General features: G+C 36.2%; 3 protein-coding genes across 5 annotated transcripts; 2 read left to right on the top strand and 1 right to left on the bottom strand.

The window, feature by feature from the left end:
* Positions 1 to 4,282: 4,282 nt before the first annotated feature.
* On the bottom strand, positions 4,283 to 4,681 carry LOC110892727. The gene has a single exon (XM_022139877.1). The coding sequence runs from the start codon at positions 4,679 to 4,681 to the stop codon at positions 4,283 to 4,285; it is 399 nt and encodes a 132-aa protein (XP_021995569.1).
* A 2,066-nt stretch (positions 4,682 to 6,747) lies between these two features.
* Positions 6,748 to 9,026, top strand: LOC110894661 (HMG1/2-like protein). The gene is made up of 8 exons (XM_022141888.2): positions 6,748 to 6,830; positions 6,915 to 6,970; positions 7,036 to 7,113; positions 7,194 to 7,251; positions 7,358 to 7,402; positions 8,276 to 8,356; positions 8,448 to 8,528; positions 8,786 to 9,026. The coding sequence occupies exons 2-8, from the start codon at positions 6,924 to 6,926 to the stop codon at positions 8,801 to 8,803; spliced, it is 408 nt and encodes a 135-aa protein (XP_021997580.1). The 5' UTR covers positions 6,748 to 6,830; positions 6,915 to 6,923; the 3' UTR covers positions 8,804 to 9,026.
* On the top strand, positions 6,778 to 15,181 carry LOC110894660 (HMG1/2-like protein). 3 transcript variants are annotated; one of them, XM_022141886.2, is made up of 8 exons: positions 6,778 to 6,830; positions 13,219 to 13,274; positions 13,340 to 13,417; positions 13,522 to 13,579; positions 13,672 to 13,716; positions 14,491 to 14,571; positions 14,657 to 14,737; positions 14,989 to 15,173. In XM_022141886.2, exons 2-8 carry the CDS (start codon positions 13,228 to 13,230, stop codon positions 15,004 to 15,006), a joined length of 408 nt encoding a protein of 135 aa, XP_021997578.1. In that variant the 5' UTR covers positions 6,778 to 6,830; positions 13,219 to 13,227; the 3' UTR covers positions 15,007 to 15,173. The 3 variants fall into 3 exon arrangements, with proteins under 3 accessions (XP_021997578.1, XP_021997579.1, XP_021997577.1); XM_022141887.2 differs by lacking the exon at positions 6,778 to 6,830 and adding an exon at positions 13,032 to 13,134 and having other exon boundaries at positions 14,992 to 15,181; XM_022141885.2 differs by lacking the exon at positions 6,778 to 6,830 and adding an exon at positions 13,032 to 13,134 and having other exon boundaries at positions 14,989 to 15,181.
* The last annotated feature ends 226 nt before the right edge of the window (positions 15,182 to 15,407 follow it).

The raw sequence follows: 15,407 nt of genomic DNA, 5'->3' as shown, positions 1-15,407 counted from the left end.
GTTCGGGTTTTTGCCTAGGAAAAATTGACCCAATAACCGACCCATTTAAAGTTCAGGTTAGTCGGTTTTGGGTTATTCAGGTTCGGGTTAGTCGGGTTGGGTTGTTCGGTTTTCGGGTTTAGATGTAAAATGAAAAATTAATGCTTTTTTACAAGATATTATCAAAATTCATATTACTACTTTAAAAATATCATCAAAGTTCAAATATAATTTGACAATATGCTATTATAATATTTAAAAGTCCCAAAACTTCATATTTCATATATTAAAGACTCCAAGCAAAAACAATTCTATAAGAAAAAAAATTATAAATGTTCAATTTTCTTTTTCGGGTTTCGTGTTTTGGGTTTTTCGGGTTTTTGGTAGAGAAAAAGTAACCCAATAACCGAACCATTTAAAGTTCGGGTTGGTCAGGTTCGAGTTTCTTGAGTTCGGGTTTTTTTGGATATTCCCTAATTCGGGTTCGGGTGGCTTTGAATTCGGGTCGGGTTTCGGGTTCTGGATAAAAATGAACAGTCCTAACTAGCGTAATCTTGCGATCACAATGAACAAGACCTTTAAACGATTGAATACTTAACAATGACCCATCAAACGGGCGGTGTGCTACTCCTATAGCGCCATACATGTTAAGGTAGGCTCGCAAAGTTAATGACAAATATAGTGCAAGAATGGCTTATAGTATGTATGTATCCTAAGCTTATCATCATAGCATGTATAACTAGATTGGTTGACTGAATAGTGTGATTGCATGCATAAGTGTTAATTTTGATAGTTTACATATGTTAGACCTAAAGTGCGTTTAAAATAAAAGGGGGTCATGTATACTCACGGTTTGCAAAAGCTTCCAAAAACATGAGTGAAATGTCTTGAGAATTCGGGAATGCCAAGGTCACCCTACAAGGGGAAACGAAAGCGTGCGAGTTTTGGAGTTCGTTTTGAGGTAGATTAGAGGTTTAAAGTATTGTGAAAGTATGTATATTGCAAGAAGGTACATCTTGTCTAAAGGCACTCATATGGACGCTATGTTGGTCATGTTGCAGCGGGTTTGTTTCGTGGTGGAGGTGGTGCGGCGACGATTGTTATCGGGTGAAGTTGTTGCGGTGGGGTTGTTTTGTGGTTGAGGTGGTGCAACGACGATGATTGTTTTGTGGTGGAGGTGGTGTTATAACTTTTAAATGAGAGTGAATTGCAAATTTTGTACTTTATCTTTATACCAAGTTGCAGGCGGTGTCCTTTATGTTTAAAGTTGATGAGTTTTGTACTTTATGTTTTAAAATCCTGCACGTTATGTCCTTTAAGCCTAACCAAGTTAAATTTTTTTTTTGTTAAATTAGATCATGTGCAAAGCACATAAGGGTATAATTGTCTTTTTACCCTATTATTTAAAAAAACAATTTATATATTAACTCAATGACTTTCTCTCTCTAAAAAAACCCATTATCTCTCTATTATCTCTGTGTATTCCTCCTTCTACCACCACCACAACAACTGATTCCGGCCAAGAAAAAAAATCCATTTTGAAGATTTTATATATCCATTTTCTCACAGTCTTCTCTCTAAAACACACATACTCCCTACTCTCCCCTCTCTCTCTCTAGAACCACCACTGCCACCACACAAGCAGCACCGGCGTAGCACCCACACCACCTCCACACCACATCTATCAAGATCCGGCAAGAGTTGTTTTTTCGACAGCTAGTAGGTGAGATCCAACAACGAAAATAGTGTAGACTGGCCATCTACGAAAACAGTCTTTAAGATCCGGCAATAGCCGTTTTTTCCGGCAACCGTGGTGCGCTCCAACAACGGTTGTAAAGGGCGGCAGTTACATATTGGGTCTTGAAAATCAAGATCTACAATGTACAAGTCTCCGATTCAAAACGACAATCTTACAATGGCCGGACTTGAAGAACCAGATCTAACAAAGAAACCCACGGTCCGTTCGTAAAATCGTTATCTCTGCTCAATTCTGCACTTTTCCGGGATTCGTATACAGCTCACTGTTGATCAACGACTCCGATTCTCACCCCGACACCTTTAATTCAACCAAAACGGTATAATTCTAGGGTTTTGTTTAGTTTTATTTAATTTTGATCACTAGCTCTAATTGAAGAGTAATACAATCAATTTGGTGTTCAACTCTGCAGCTTTGTGATTCAATTTTGATGTACTTGTTGTAAATAGGTTTGACATTTCAAGGTTTTATATCTAGTTTATAATTTTCACTAGTTTTTTAGGTTTATTGGAGAAGATTGATCCTGTATTACCAGATTGAAGGCATGTTTGGGTAAGCTTTTTAAAACAACTTATTGACTTATTGGCTTTTTGAAAAGTCATAAGCTCTAAAATGATGTTTGGCAAAGAGGGTGTATGTGAGGGGGAAAAGCCAATAAGTCAATAAGTCACAAAATCCTGACTTTTCCAAGAAGCCAATAAGTCAATAAGTTGTTTCAATAAGCTTACCCAAACATGCCCTGAGTATAATTACAATCGGATTTTCGATATTTATGGGTTTATGTAATTTGTACTGATGTGTTCATTTGGGTCGAGTGTTTAGGATATTTGTTTATAGTGTGGTTGTTGAGTAGCAGGTGATGATGCTATATACATATATATAGAGAGAGTTTTAGAGATAAGTGTGAGTGTTTAGATATATAAATTGTTTTTTTTTTAAATAATAGGGTAAAAAGACAATTATACCCTCATGTGCTTTGCACATGATCTAATTTAACAAAAAAAAAAAATAATAACTGGGTTAGGCTTAAAGGACATAACGTGCAGGATTTTAAAACATAAAGTACAAAACTTATCAACTTTAAACATAAAGGACACCGCCTGCAACTTGGTATAAAGATAAAGGACAAAATTTGCAATTCACTCTTTAAATGAGGATTGCAAATTAGATGATTAATGACAATAAATTGCAAACCTTAAGTATCCTCTTATAATTTCTATTATATAAATCACATAAATCTGCTTAATTCTTTTATACAAATCACATAAATCTGCTTAACTATACCCTCATGTGCTTTGCACATGATCTAATTTAACAAAAAAAATTAACTGGGTTAGGCTTAAAGGACATAACGTGCAGGATTTTAAAACATAAAGTACAAAACTCATCAACTTTAAACATAAAGGACACCGCCTACAACTTGGTATAAAGATAAAGGACAAAATTTCCAATTCACTCTTTAAATGAGGATTGCAAATTAGATGATTAATGACAATAAATTGCAAACCTTAAATATCCTGTTATAATTTCTATTATATAAATCACATAAATCTGCTTAATTCTTTTATACAAATCACATAAATCTGCTTAACTATTGATTCTTAAGAACGATTTTGACATTTTATCAAAAACAAAATTAAAAAGTATATTTGAACTAGAAAAGTTAAATGAATGTCAAAATGGGCCTGTAAGACTATAGGGTGTGGATGAGCTTGGGTTGGGGCATTGCTCGACACGTGGCGAGGGTGGAATCCACAAGCGAATACTAAAAAACTAGGGGTGTGGTGGGCGTCGCTTACCTGGGCGTGGCCAGCCATGTAGATTTTTTTTGTTTGTTTAAACTCTTTACTTTGAATCAGCCAACCATAACCCGCCACGTCACCCAACCCCCCGCCCGACGGCAGACAGAATATCCACACCAAGCGGGCAACGCCGAGCCGAGGTGGTGTAGCCGGCGTTAAACCCCCTTCAACGCCACAACCCATACTCCATACCCACCGGTCTAAGGCCATGTTTGGCTTAGCTTTTCAAAACAACTTTTTGGAAAACTTAATAAGTCACAATAGAGTGACTTATTGACTTTTCCCCTCATAAAAGAATTTCACCAAAACACTTTTTAACTTTTCCAAAATTCAACAAGATAATAAGTCACTAAAATAAGCAATCCCAAACACCACTAAGAGGGTTTTTGGGATTACGTTTTGAAGTGATTATTTGATTATTGCGTTTGTAAAACATAAATAATATAAAAAAGTGTTTGGATGAAAAAGTGATTATATGTCTTCAAAACGCAGTTTCAGAGAAGCATGTACCTACACGCTTTTTCAAAACGCAGTTTTAAAAACGCAAATTTTTTTTTTTTTTTTTTTGGACAGCAACAACGAAACTTTATTCCTCAAAAACGAAGACCCAACGCATAGCAAGATGCTATACGTCACATCTTCCAACTCAAGAGTACAACCCGGATTACAACCAAACTCAAAACAGCAAAACAAAAAACTAAATCTAGGATCGTAAACAAAACAACATAGGCATGATATTATTGTTTTATGGTGGGACGTTCCAAAATGTAAAGTTTCTCCATTCGAGCCATGTTATACCGGTATGCCGAGACCTTAACTTGATCCAATCAAACGCTTCTTCCTTTATTTCTTCCGCCAGTTTTCCCGGGTTTGTAAGTGCGTCGTTGAAAGCTTTATTATTTCTGTTCTTCCAGAGGTGCCAACCGGCTAAGAGGTGGATTGCAAATATTATTTTTACCTTGTTTCTAGGCCATTCAGACTTCTCTTGAATTCTTGTTCTTATATCTTCATCGTGACTTCTGATCGGTATTTTCATCCAAGACCATAGATGTAGCCACACTTCTTTAGCAATCGGACATTGTATGATAATGTGGTTTGCGGTTTCGGGAGCTAAACCACAAACCTTGCAGACCGTCGACCCCATCTGAACTCCCCTATGGCTCAAAGCCACTAGTGTTGGTATCTTTTCTTCCATTGCTCTCCATACAAAGAGGTTTACCTTTGCCGTGGCGATCTTGCTCCATTCCAAACTGCTTGGTACTGCGTTCACATCGATAATACCGGCCAATTCCTTTCTGACCTCCTTCACCGAGTAGCCTTTTGTTGTTTTTCCATCTCCATATGTCCTCATTCTGGCCTACTGTTTGCTGCACTAATAGTTGTTTCAGTCCCTCCCATTCGTTCTTTTCTTCGATGCAGTTGGGGAGTCTACACCACTTCCAATCCCACCACAAACCGCCTTGGCTCGTTTTATAATTTTGTTGTACCTTACTCCTTTTGTCTTTAGCCAAGCCGAAAGTAAGCGGGAATTCATCTTTCAAAGGTCTGTTGGATGCCCACGTGTCCAACCAGAAAAGCGTTTTGTCCCCTATCCCCACCTTGCTCCTTAGACTATTGTCAATTGAAGCTTTCCAGACTCCGGTTAGTGTTTTCTTTACCGGGACATTTTTAATCAACCTCCTATTTCGGTGGATTGCTTCTATTGCCTTTACCCACAGTTGCTCCGGTTCCGCTTTGAACCTCCACCTCCATTTCGTCAATAATGCCATATTCATTTCTCGGATTCCCCCCACGCCGAGACCACCCATGTTTTTTGACCCTATTATTCTTTCCCATTTCATCCATCGGATCTTATTTGCAGCCCCACCTCCACCCCAAAGGAACCGTCTTCTAATTCCTTCTAGTGTTTTAATTACCTTCTTCGGGGCTCTATACAAGGATAGAAAGTAATTTGGTAAAGATCCCAACACCGACTTGATTAGTGTAAGTCTACCTGCAAACGATAACAACTTTGCCTTCCAAATTGACAATCTTTTGTTAAATTTGTCTATCACATCTTTCCAATTCCCAACCCTGTTCATGCTTGATCCCACCTTTAAACCCAGGTAGGTAAAAGGCAAACGACCTGCCTTGCATTTCATTGCTTGGGCCATAGACTCGATTTCTCCTTCGTCTGGGCCGATCCCATATAGGAAGCTTTTTTTGTGGTTCACTTTTAGTCCCGACATAAGATAAAATAGCCTCAATATTCTTCGTAGCGTCTTTAAATTACTCTCGTCCCATGTTCCCGTAAAAATGGAATCGTCCGCAAAAAACAAATGTGATAAACAGGGCCCATTATTTGGTAGAACTAAACCATTGTACATACCTGATCCTTTCGCCTTTTTCATCAGAACGTGCAAGCCCTCCATAGCAATCGTGAATAAGAACGGGGACAACGGGTCCCCCTGTCTTAAGCCTCTCTTATATTGAAACTCCCCCGTCGGAGATCCGTTGACTAGAACCGACGCTTTCCCGGAAAACAATATGCCCATCATCCAAGTTTTCCATTTAGAAGGGAATCCCATATGCGTGAGGACCGTAATTAAGAACTTCCAGTTTAACGTGTCATATGCTTTCTCTATGTCTGCTTTGAACAGGAAAATCCTCTTCTTTTGTTTCTTCGCCCAGGATACCACTTCATTTAAAATCAAAGGGCCGTCCACAATGTTACGGTTTGCAATAAAGGCGGATTGCTCATTTGATACAACACTATCGAGCACACCTTTCAAACGGTTTGCCAAAACTTTCGAGATGATCTTGTTAATGACTCCTATCAATGATATGGGTCTGAAATCGGATAAAGTAACAGGATCACTTACTTTCGGAATAAGTGATATGAAGGAGGCACTGCAAGATTTTTGAATGGACCCGTGCACATAAAACTGGTCCAGCAGATCCAGTATGTTGCTCTCCAACTTGTTCCAGAACTCCTTTATAAACAAGAAAGTGAACCCATCTGGGCCTGGTGCCTTGTCTGACCCACACTCCCACACAGCGGCTTTGACTTCTTCCTTTGAGAACTTCTCAATTAATAGTTTTGCTTTTAAAAATGCATAATCTATTTTAAAAAGTTAACCCCAAACACCACCCCATGAGTATATTGAGTTTATGAACCTAAAAGAGATTCAAAAACTAGAATTCTCCCGCCCAAATACACGTAATATAAATAAATCAAAATATCTGTGGCATCCGTTTTCACCACATAACATTAACTCCCCATTGTAAACCCTAACCCTAACCCCCCTCCCTGCGTAAGCTTCCAACCCATTTCCGCTATTTTCAACCATTGTCGCCCCATTTTTGACCTAATTCGTTGTTCTCTGTTCAATTTTCAGGATCGAATCATGAAAGGAGGCAAATCAACCGGTGCTCAGAAGAAATCGAACGCCAAGTACGGTTTTTCCGTTAATTTGAAAGGGTTTTGTATTTGTGTATATTGATTTTGTACTTTTGTAGGCTGGCTGTGAAGAAGGGGAAACCTGCGAAGGATCCGAACAAGCCAAAGAGACCGGCTAGTGCATTCTTCGTGTTTATGTAAGTGGTTTATGTTTAGGTTTAGTTTTTAGTTGTGTGTTGTTTTGATTTTTATGTTTGTTTTGGTTGAATTGATGAAGGGAGGAGTTTAGGAAGCAGTTTAAAGCCGAGAATCCTGACAACAAATCTGTTGCTGCTGTGAGTGATTTGTTTGAAATTTAGGCTTTGGTTTTGCTGTTTTGAATATTGATTGAGTTGGTGTTTAGGTTGTTAGATAGGTTTTGATTTTGTGATTGATTTACAGGTTGGTAAAGCTGGTGGGGTAAAATGGAAAGCCATGTCTACTTCTGTAAGTACTACTTTTAACATGTTTGTTTCTATTAAAAGATATCACTAGTAGTATATTGTTAAAGTGTTTTGGGTGCATCATGCCTACGCCTTTAAGCCTTGGTTTCAAAAAGGAAGGAACTCACAAAAGCCACAAGGTCTAAAATTGAAGCGCCAAGTGCAAAAGCTCACTGCTATTTGTATCCGTGGCCCAATATTTAGTGACGATTAAGCTTTATGTATGTTTCAATATGAAAATTAGATACATGTACAACCTGAAACGAATAATGTACAATAATCTTCTGTACAAATTTATGGGAAATACATGACGCGCGTGCCTCAGGGTAAACTTTTTGCCAAAAAATCGCGCATCAGGTGCATTTTTTCAAAAAGCGTGCCATAGGCAATCAAAAGTGCAAGGGCTTGAGCCTTGTTGCGCTTTGTTGCCTTTGGCGAGGCAAGGCGCTGGGAAAATGTCTTGCTGCCATCCCGTCACTCCTACAACTTTCAAGAGTTTCTGATTTGAAACATCCAAAAAAGGCTGGAACCAGCTTAAACTAGCCCTAAACACACCTAAAATATGTCTAAAACCCATTGTTCATCTTGGGTCTTAGCTATTTAAGCGCTTTGCGTCTAGGCTCAAGGCTCACAATTTGCACGTTGAGTGTGTCTTGCACCTTTGACAACTATTGGTATGTTCTGCAGAGGTGATTGGATCTCGGATTGCAGAACATATTATAATCATGTGTTTGTTAAATCAAAGTTTTGATCCAAAAATTCAAGCTGATATTTCAATTTATAGAGTTAATATAGGATTTCTGCTAGTTTATTGATCCATAGCAATTTTGAAAAGTTAAGTTATATGTCCGTGGTGTTATGGATCATGTAAACACAGGAAAAGGCACCTTATGTAGCCAAAGCTGAGAAAAGGAAGGCTGAGTATGAGAAGACCATGGTAGCATACAACAAAAAGCAGGTAAGTTTTGTTAATTACATTGTTTTATATATTGGCTTATAATTATAAAGATTTTGTTTTGTTGATTATGAGTTTGTTTCAACGAAAACAGGCTTCGGGTGGTAAAGATGAGGATGATGATTCTGACAAATCCAAGTCTGAGGTTAACAACGAGGAGGACAGTGATGATGAGGTATGTTGCCAAATGTTTAAACTCTCAAGTGTTTATTTGCTTTGTTAAAAGTTTGTTAAATTTATAAAAAAACATTTAAATAACTGTGATCTCATTTCGAAGAAACATTATGTGATTTCATACAACATTGATTTTATATATTATTTGTTTATTTATAAAGGAACTTTTGAAAACTGGTTAGATCTTTGATTGTTGGTTGTCAAGAAATAGATTACTTGTATTTTTGTCGTTTAATGTTTTTATTTTGTGTTTCGCAGGAGGAAGATGATGACTAATTTAGAAAATCAGAAAAAGGGTGCTTGTTTTGTTGACGGTTTGAACAGTTACTACGCTTTGTACTTTTTTATATTACTGTTAGTCTGGATTTAGATCTCTGAGTGATGGCCATGTCTGCACTCGTATTCTGGTAACAAATCGTATGATATGAATAGCAGAAGGAAGTTATGTTTGTTTTCACATATTCTAAGTTTTGTTTAGTTGGATCTTTTCTGTTTACTACCTCTTTTGGCTGATGACTCTCCCTGTTTTGTCTAGTTGTATAAGTTGGTTAATAACAATTACTTACATGTTGACGTTAAGGCTACCAAAAAATATGTCGACGTCAGGATTGACACCTGTACAACAAAAGCGGGCATAAGTTCTGTAGATGTCTATAAAACCGATGTAAACACATGGCTCTAACATTCGATGGTTACAGCCTTTAGTTAATCATCATTAGTTGTATTTGCTTATAAACCGATGAAATCAACTAAATTAGAATTTAGAGGATCTATCCCCTTCATAGAAATAAAACTAAGTGATGGTAACGGGACCAATATGTAAATTGATATAAGTATAACAATAGATGTCTAGGTACCAAAAAATATATGTTTACACTGGTTAAGTTCCATTTGATTGCCACACACAATAAAGATAATTAATAAAGTTAATAAAAGAAATATTTGTCAAACCATTGACTTTAATATCTGTAATTGTTTGTTGTCTGGTTCGTTTACATTGGTGGGAATATTGACATAAATGAAATACACATATTAATTTATATCAGTGTCATGTGGAGACAGACATGGGCAGGTAAACCAATTATTTTGAACAATTGTAGCCTTTAAATAATATTTATTGATTGTAATTAATTATAAACCGATGAATCAACTAAATTAAAAGGTTCACGGCCTCACCTTTAAAGAAATGAAATTAAGTGATAGGTGATGTTTCTAAATATCATCACCATTCTTAACGTTATCATCACATCACTCCATCTTCATTTATCACTTTATATATGGTATGGTTCATGATCGCACCATCCTCAACCACCAATCAAATTGCTCAAATTCCTTCAAAGAGGCTCGTGATCTGCGTGGGAATATCCATGCTCACCACAACCCAATATGTATTGATAACATAATTGTGTTACAGTGAGAGATTAACATTGAGCACATTCTTTTAAATTGATTGACATCCTCATGGCTCATACAATTATATGTTAGGGTGAAGGGTGTTGTCCCTATTTCCTCATATTTTCTCGTGTGATACGTTAGCGTCACATCGGCTTTTTTCAATTTTTCTCATATTTCCTCACATTGCGGTATCGTTACAATTTTCCCCAGTTTTCCTCAAAACTTAAAAAAAATTTAATTTTATTTACTGTTTTATTTTTAAAAAAGGATTTTATTAATTTAATTAAGCGTAAATACCTTTAAAAAAATAAACACAAACAAAAATTACATTAAACTAAAAATTAGTTTTTTTATGTGGATTGAAGGTTGAATGTGGGAAATGGTAATTTTTCGAGATAGGAGGGTAATTTTTCGAGATAGGAGAGTAATTTTTATATATAGTTTAATCCCAATTGGAATGATACTCCAGCTTTCAACAGCAAGCTCACTATCCCCACACTTATCTGTTAGGATAACCGAGTTTATTACGTTTTCTGATAGGGTTACTATTGCTTGATCTTGATCGGGTGGCTTACCATGGATTAACCATTCGAGTTCCTCAATGTCTTTCTTATGGCCAGAGATTGTGTTGTCAAGCTCGTAGGGCAGCTTACACAACTCATCCTTGAATTCATCTATTGTGTTACTCACAAAAGCAGATGCCTGTTTAAGCTATTGATTGTTATCTGAACGCTTTTTGATGTTAAAGACCATTATATCCTCATCAACTCTTTGAGTTAACTTGCCTTCGAAAACATCTACGAGAGCTCTTGCTGGGAGTGAGCATAACTTGGTCCTACCCGAAGAAAACCCAAAAACCGACCTAAGAAAACCCGAAACCAAACCTTACCCTATGTAATCCGGTTGGGCATCGGTTCTCTAGTTAAAAATGTTGTACATTGAGTAAAAGACTAACTTAGCATTGAACTTAACAAATATTTTAAATGAGGATGGCAAATTAGATGATTAATGACAATAAATTGTAAACCTTAAGTGTCGTGTTATAAAATTTTTTATATAAATCACATAATAAATATGTTTTAAGTCTTAAGGACGATTTTGACATTTTACCAAAAAGAAAATTAAAAAGGACATTTTCAACATATACATTCACAAGTTTTAATGACGTCATGGGAATAGTTTTGTTAGGTGGTTGGCCATTTTGGCAGCCACACTTTTGGTTTTTTTTGTTTTTTTTTTCATTTTTCATATAATAGTTATTTATAGGTGATGCCAAATTACAATTTTATTCTAGGTGTAAAATTACGATTTCGCCCTCGAGTCAAATTTTTTTTTGCTTTTGCCCCTTGCTTAAATTTACGATTTTGCCATCAGTTAGAAAAATATAATTTTGCCCCTAGTTCAAAATAAAAATATGGTTTTGCCCTCAGCTAGAGTCGTGCCAAATTACGATTTGGTTCCTAGTTTAAAATTACGATTTTGCCCCCAGCTAAAAATTACGATTTTGCCCCCATTTCAAAATAAAAAAAATGTTTTGCCCTCAGTTCAAAATATTATTTTACCTCCATTTTAAAATTACGATTTTACCTCCGCTAAAAATTGCAATCTTGCCATCGTTTTTTTTCCTTTGGCAAAACCATGGTGGTGTTTTATTTTACTTTGTTGACTTAATTTTGTTTTTATTCAGTTCAAAATAAAAAAATATGGTTTTGCCCTCAGCTAGAGTCCTGTCAAATTACGATTTGGTTCCCAGTTTAAAATTACGATTTTGCCCCCAGCTAAAAATTACGATTTTGCCCGCAGCTAAAATATTACGATTTTGCCCCCATTTCAAAATAAAAAAAATTGTTTTGCCCTCAGTTCAAAATATTATTTTACCTCCATTTTAAAATTACGATTTTACCTCCGTGAAAAATTGCAATCTTGCCATCGTTTTTTTCCTTTGGCAAAACCATGGTAGTGTTTTATTTTACTTTGTTGACTTAATTTTGTTTTTATTCATGCCAAACAGCTCTCTAGCACTCGCTAATTAGTCCTGACAAATTATTGTTTTGCCTCCAACTCTAAGTTACACGCTTGTCATCGTTTTAGTTACTTTTTTTTAATCATAACTATGGTACTGTTTTTCTTTAATTGGTTAACTTAATGTGTCTTTTTTAATATCGTGTTATAGGTAGCATGTATAAGTAACCGACATAAAGGCGTACATATTATTAACCTAAGAAATACTCGGTTTAGCGCCCCGCAACGCGGGCGGCGCATAACTCTAACTGCCTAACACGGCTCATTAGTCCTGAAAAATTACAGTTTTTCCCTGAGCCCAAAATTACGGTCTTATCATCGTTTTTTTCATAGCAAAGTTATAATAGTCTTTTTTTAATTGATTGAGAATTATTCGGCCATTGCCCCGCAACGCGGGCGGGGCATCTACTAGTTACATATAACAAAAATCACTATGGCAGGGAATAGTGTTTCCCTGCCATTGGTCAAAATGTGCAGCCATCTGCTATGCTGGCATTTCTCCATTGGTTAAGCTAAATTCGATTTTGACTGTTTAAAATTACAGTTTTACCATTGGTTTTGTTTTTTTTTCTTCTTAGCCAAATTACGTTTTTGCCCTCAGCTCAAATTTACAGTTTTACCACCCTATTTGTTTTTTCCCTTATGAAATTACAATTTGATTCTAGTGTAAAATTACAGTCATGCCATCGTTTTATTTTTTTTTTATATAAAATTATGGTAGTGTTTTGTTTTAATTGTTGAATCGATGTAATTTTTATTCGTGCCATTTGGCTGTCTGACACACACTCATTTGTCCTGAAAAATTACAATTTTGCCCTTAGTTTAAAATTATAGTGTTTCTATCGTTTTAGGTTTTTTAGCAAAACTAGGGTAGTATTTTGTTTTAATTGTTTGACTCGATGTAATTTTTATAAATCGTGTTATGAGTAGTATTTACAAATAACCGAATCACAAACCTACATATTATGAGAGAGAAATATTCTACTTATCCGCAACACAAGCAGCGGTACAAAAACTAGTTTGACCATAAAAGTTAAACGAATGTCAAAATGGGCCAAGTATATGAACCTAAATAGATTCAAAAGCTACAATTCTCCCGCCCAAATCGTTTTACATAATATAGAAAATATCTCTCGCGTTGCAACATTAACTCCCCATTGTAAACCCTAACCCTAACCCACCCTCCCTGCGTAAACTTCCAACCCATTTCCGCTATTTTCAACCATTTTCGCCCCAGTTTTCACCTAATTCCTTGTTTTCTGTTCAATTTTCAGGATCAAACCATGAAAGGAGGCAAATCAACCGGTGCTCAGAAGAAATCGAACGCCAAGTAGGATTTTTCCGTTAATTTGTTAGGGTTTTGTATTTGTGTATATTGATTTTGTACTTTTGTAGGCTGGCTGTGAAGAAGGGGAAAGCTGCGAAGGATCCGAACAAGCCAAAGAGACCGGCTAGTGCATTCTTCGTGTTTATGTAAGTGGTTTAGGTTTAGGTTTAGGTTTAGGTTTAGGTTTAGGTTTACATTTTAGTTGTGTGTTGTTTTGATTTTTATGTTTGTTTTGGTTGAATTGATGAAGGGAGGATTTTAGGAAGCAGTTTAAAGCCGAGAATCCGGACAACAAATCTGTTGCTGCTGTGAGTGATCTGTTTGAAATTTAGGCTTTGGTTTTGGTGTTTTGATTATTGATTATTGTTAGGTAGGTTTTGATTTTGTGTTTGATTTACAGGTTGGTAAAGCTGGTGGGGCAAAATGGAAAGCCATGTCTACTTCTGTAAGTAATACTGTTAATATGTTTGTTTCCATCAAAACATATCACTAGTAGTCTTTTGGGTGCATGCCTACGCCTTTAAGCCCGATATTTAGTGACAGTTCAGCTTTATGTATGTTTCAATATGAAAATTAGATACATGTACAACCTGAAAAGCATGATGTACAACAATCTTCTGTACAAAATTATGGGAAATACGTGACGTGCGGTGCCTCAGGGTAAACTTTTTGCCACGAAATCGCGCATCAGGTGCACGTTTTTCAAAAAGTGTGCTATAGGCAACCAAAAGTGCAAGGGCTTGAGCGTTGTTGCGCCTAAGGCACGCTTTTTTAAACCAAGCCTTAGTCGAGTCAAGGCGCAAGGAAAATGTTATGCTGACGTCCAGTCACTCCTATGACTTTCGGATGAGATCTTGATTTGAAACATCCAAAAATAGGCTGGAAGTCTGGAACCAGCTTAAACTAGCCCTAAACACACCTAAAACATGTCTAAAACCCAAAAATGGTATGTTTACGCTATGTTTGTCCATCTTGGGTCTTAGCTTTTTAAGTGTCTTGCGTCTAGACAACTATTAGTATGTTCTACAGAGGTGATTAGATCTGAGATTGCAGAACATATTACAATCATGTGTTTGTTAATTTAAAGTTTCGATCTTAAAATTTTAGCTGATATTACAATTTTAAGAGTTAATATAGGATTTATGCTTGCTTGTTGATTCTTTGCAATTTTGAAAAGTTAAGCTATATGTTATTGATGTTATGGATCATGTGAACACAGGAACAGGCACCTTATGTAGCCAAAGCTGAGAAAAGGAAGGCTGAGTATGAGAAGACCATGGTAGCATACAACAAAAAGCAGGTAATCTTTGTTAATTAAACTGCATTTTTTATTGGCATATAAAGATTTTGTTTTACTGATTATGAGTTTGTTTCAATGAAAACAGGCTATGGGTGGTAAAGATGAGGATGATGATTCTGACAAATCCAAGTCTGAGGTTAACAACGAGGAGGACAGTGATGATGAGGTATGTTGTCAAATGTTTAAGCTATCAAGTGTTCATCTGTTTTGTTAAAAGTTTGTTTTTAAGTTTATAAAAACCATTAAATTTACTGTGATCCCATTTTAAAGAAACATCATGTGATTTTATACAATGTTGATTATATTGTTTTTATAAAAGAAAATTTGAGAACGGGTTAGACCTTTGATTGTTGGCTGTCAAGAAATGGATTACTCATATTTTTGTTGTGTTTGATGTTTTCATTTTGTGTTTTGCAGGTGGAGGACGATGACTAAGTTAGAAAATCAGAAAAAAGGATTCGCCTGTTGACAGTTACTATGCTTTGTAGTCTTTATATTATCGTTAGTCTGGATTTAGATCACCGAGTGATGGTTATGTTTGCACTCGTATTCTGGTAACAATTTTTTTTATATGAATAGCAACAAGTTATGTTAGTTTTGCATATTCTAAGTCATGCCTATGTGGGTCGTTTCTGTTAACTACCTCTTTTGGGTGATGGTTCTCCCTGTTGTTTTGTCTAGTTGTATATGCTGGTTAATAACGGCTACACGCATGCTGATGTAAGGGCCACTAATAAAACCTAAGTAAGCACATGGCAATTATGATTTTACCAAGTCATGAACAAGTTATGTGTTCAAGACTCTCGGATTCATGGCTAATTATGCAAAGTCATGAA

This window comes from Helianthus annuus, chromosome 12 (genome assembly GCF_002127325.2).
Source record: "Helianthus annuus cultivar XRQ/B chromosome 12, HanXRQr2.0-SUNRISE, whole genome shotgun sequence".
In the NCBI taxonomy this organism is placed as follows: domain Eukaryota; kingdom Viridiplantae; phylum Streptophyta; class Magnoliopsida; order Asterales; family Asteraceae; genus Helianthus; species Helianthus annuus.
This window is presented reverse-complemented; position numbering and strand designations above follow the sequence as displayed.

Excerpts from the sequence above, each read along its gene's own strand:
- LOC110892727 (XM_022139877.1), bottom strand. The coding sequence starts at position 4,681 with ATGGGGTCGACGGTCTGCAAGGTTTGTGGTTTAGCTCCCGAAACCGCA.
- LOC110894661 (XM_022141888.2), top strand. The coding sequence starts at position 6,924 with ATGAAAGGAGGCAAATCAACCGGTGCTCAGAAGAAATCGAACGCCAA. Across the intron at positions 7,114-7,193 it reads AGTGCATTCTTCGTGTTTAT|GGAGGAGTTTAGGAAGCAGT; the intron begins GTAAGTGGTTTA and ends GAATTGATGAAG. Across the intron at positions 8,357-8,447 it reads TAGCATACAACAAAAAGCAG|GCTTCGGGTGGTAAAGATGA; the intron begins GTAAGTTTTGTT and ends CAACGAAAACAG.
- LOC110894660 (XM_022141885.2), top strand. The coding sequence starts at position 13,228 with ATGAAAGGAGGCAAATCAACCGGTGCTCAGAAGAAATCGAACGCCAA. Across the intron at positions 13,275-13,339 it reads CAGAAGAAATCGAACGCCAA|GCTGGCTGTGAAGAAGGGGA; the intron begins GTAGGATTTTTC and ends GTACTTTTGTAG. Across the intron at positions 13,717-14,490 it reads GGAAAGCCATGTCTACTTCT|GAACAGGCACCTTATGTAGC; the intron begins GTAAGTAATACT and ends ATGTGAACACAG.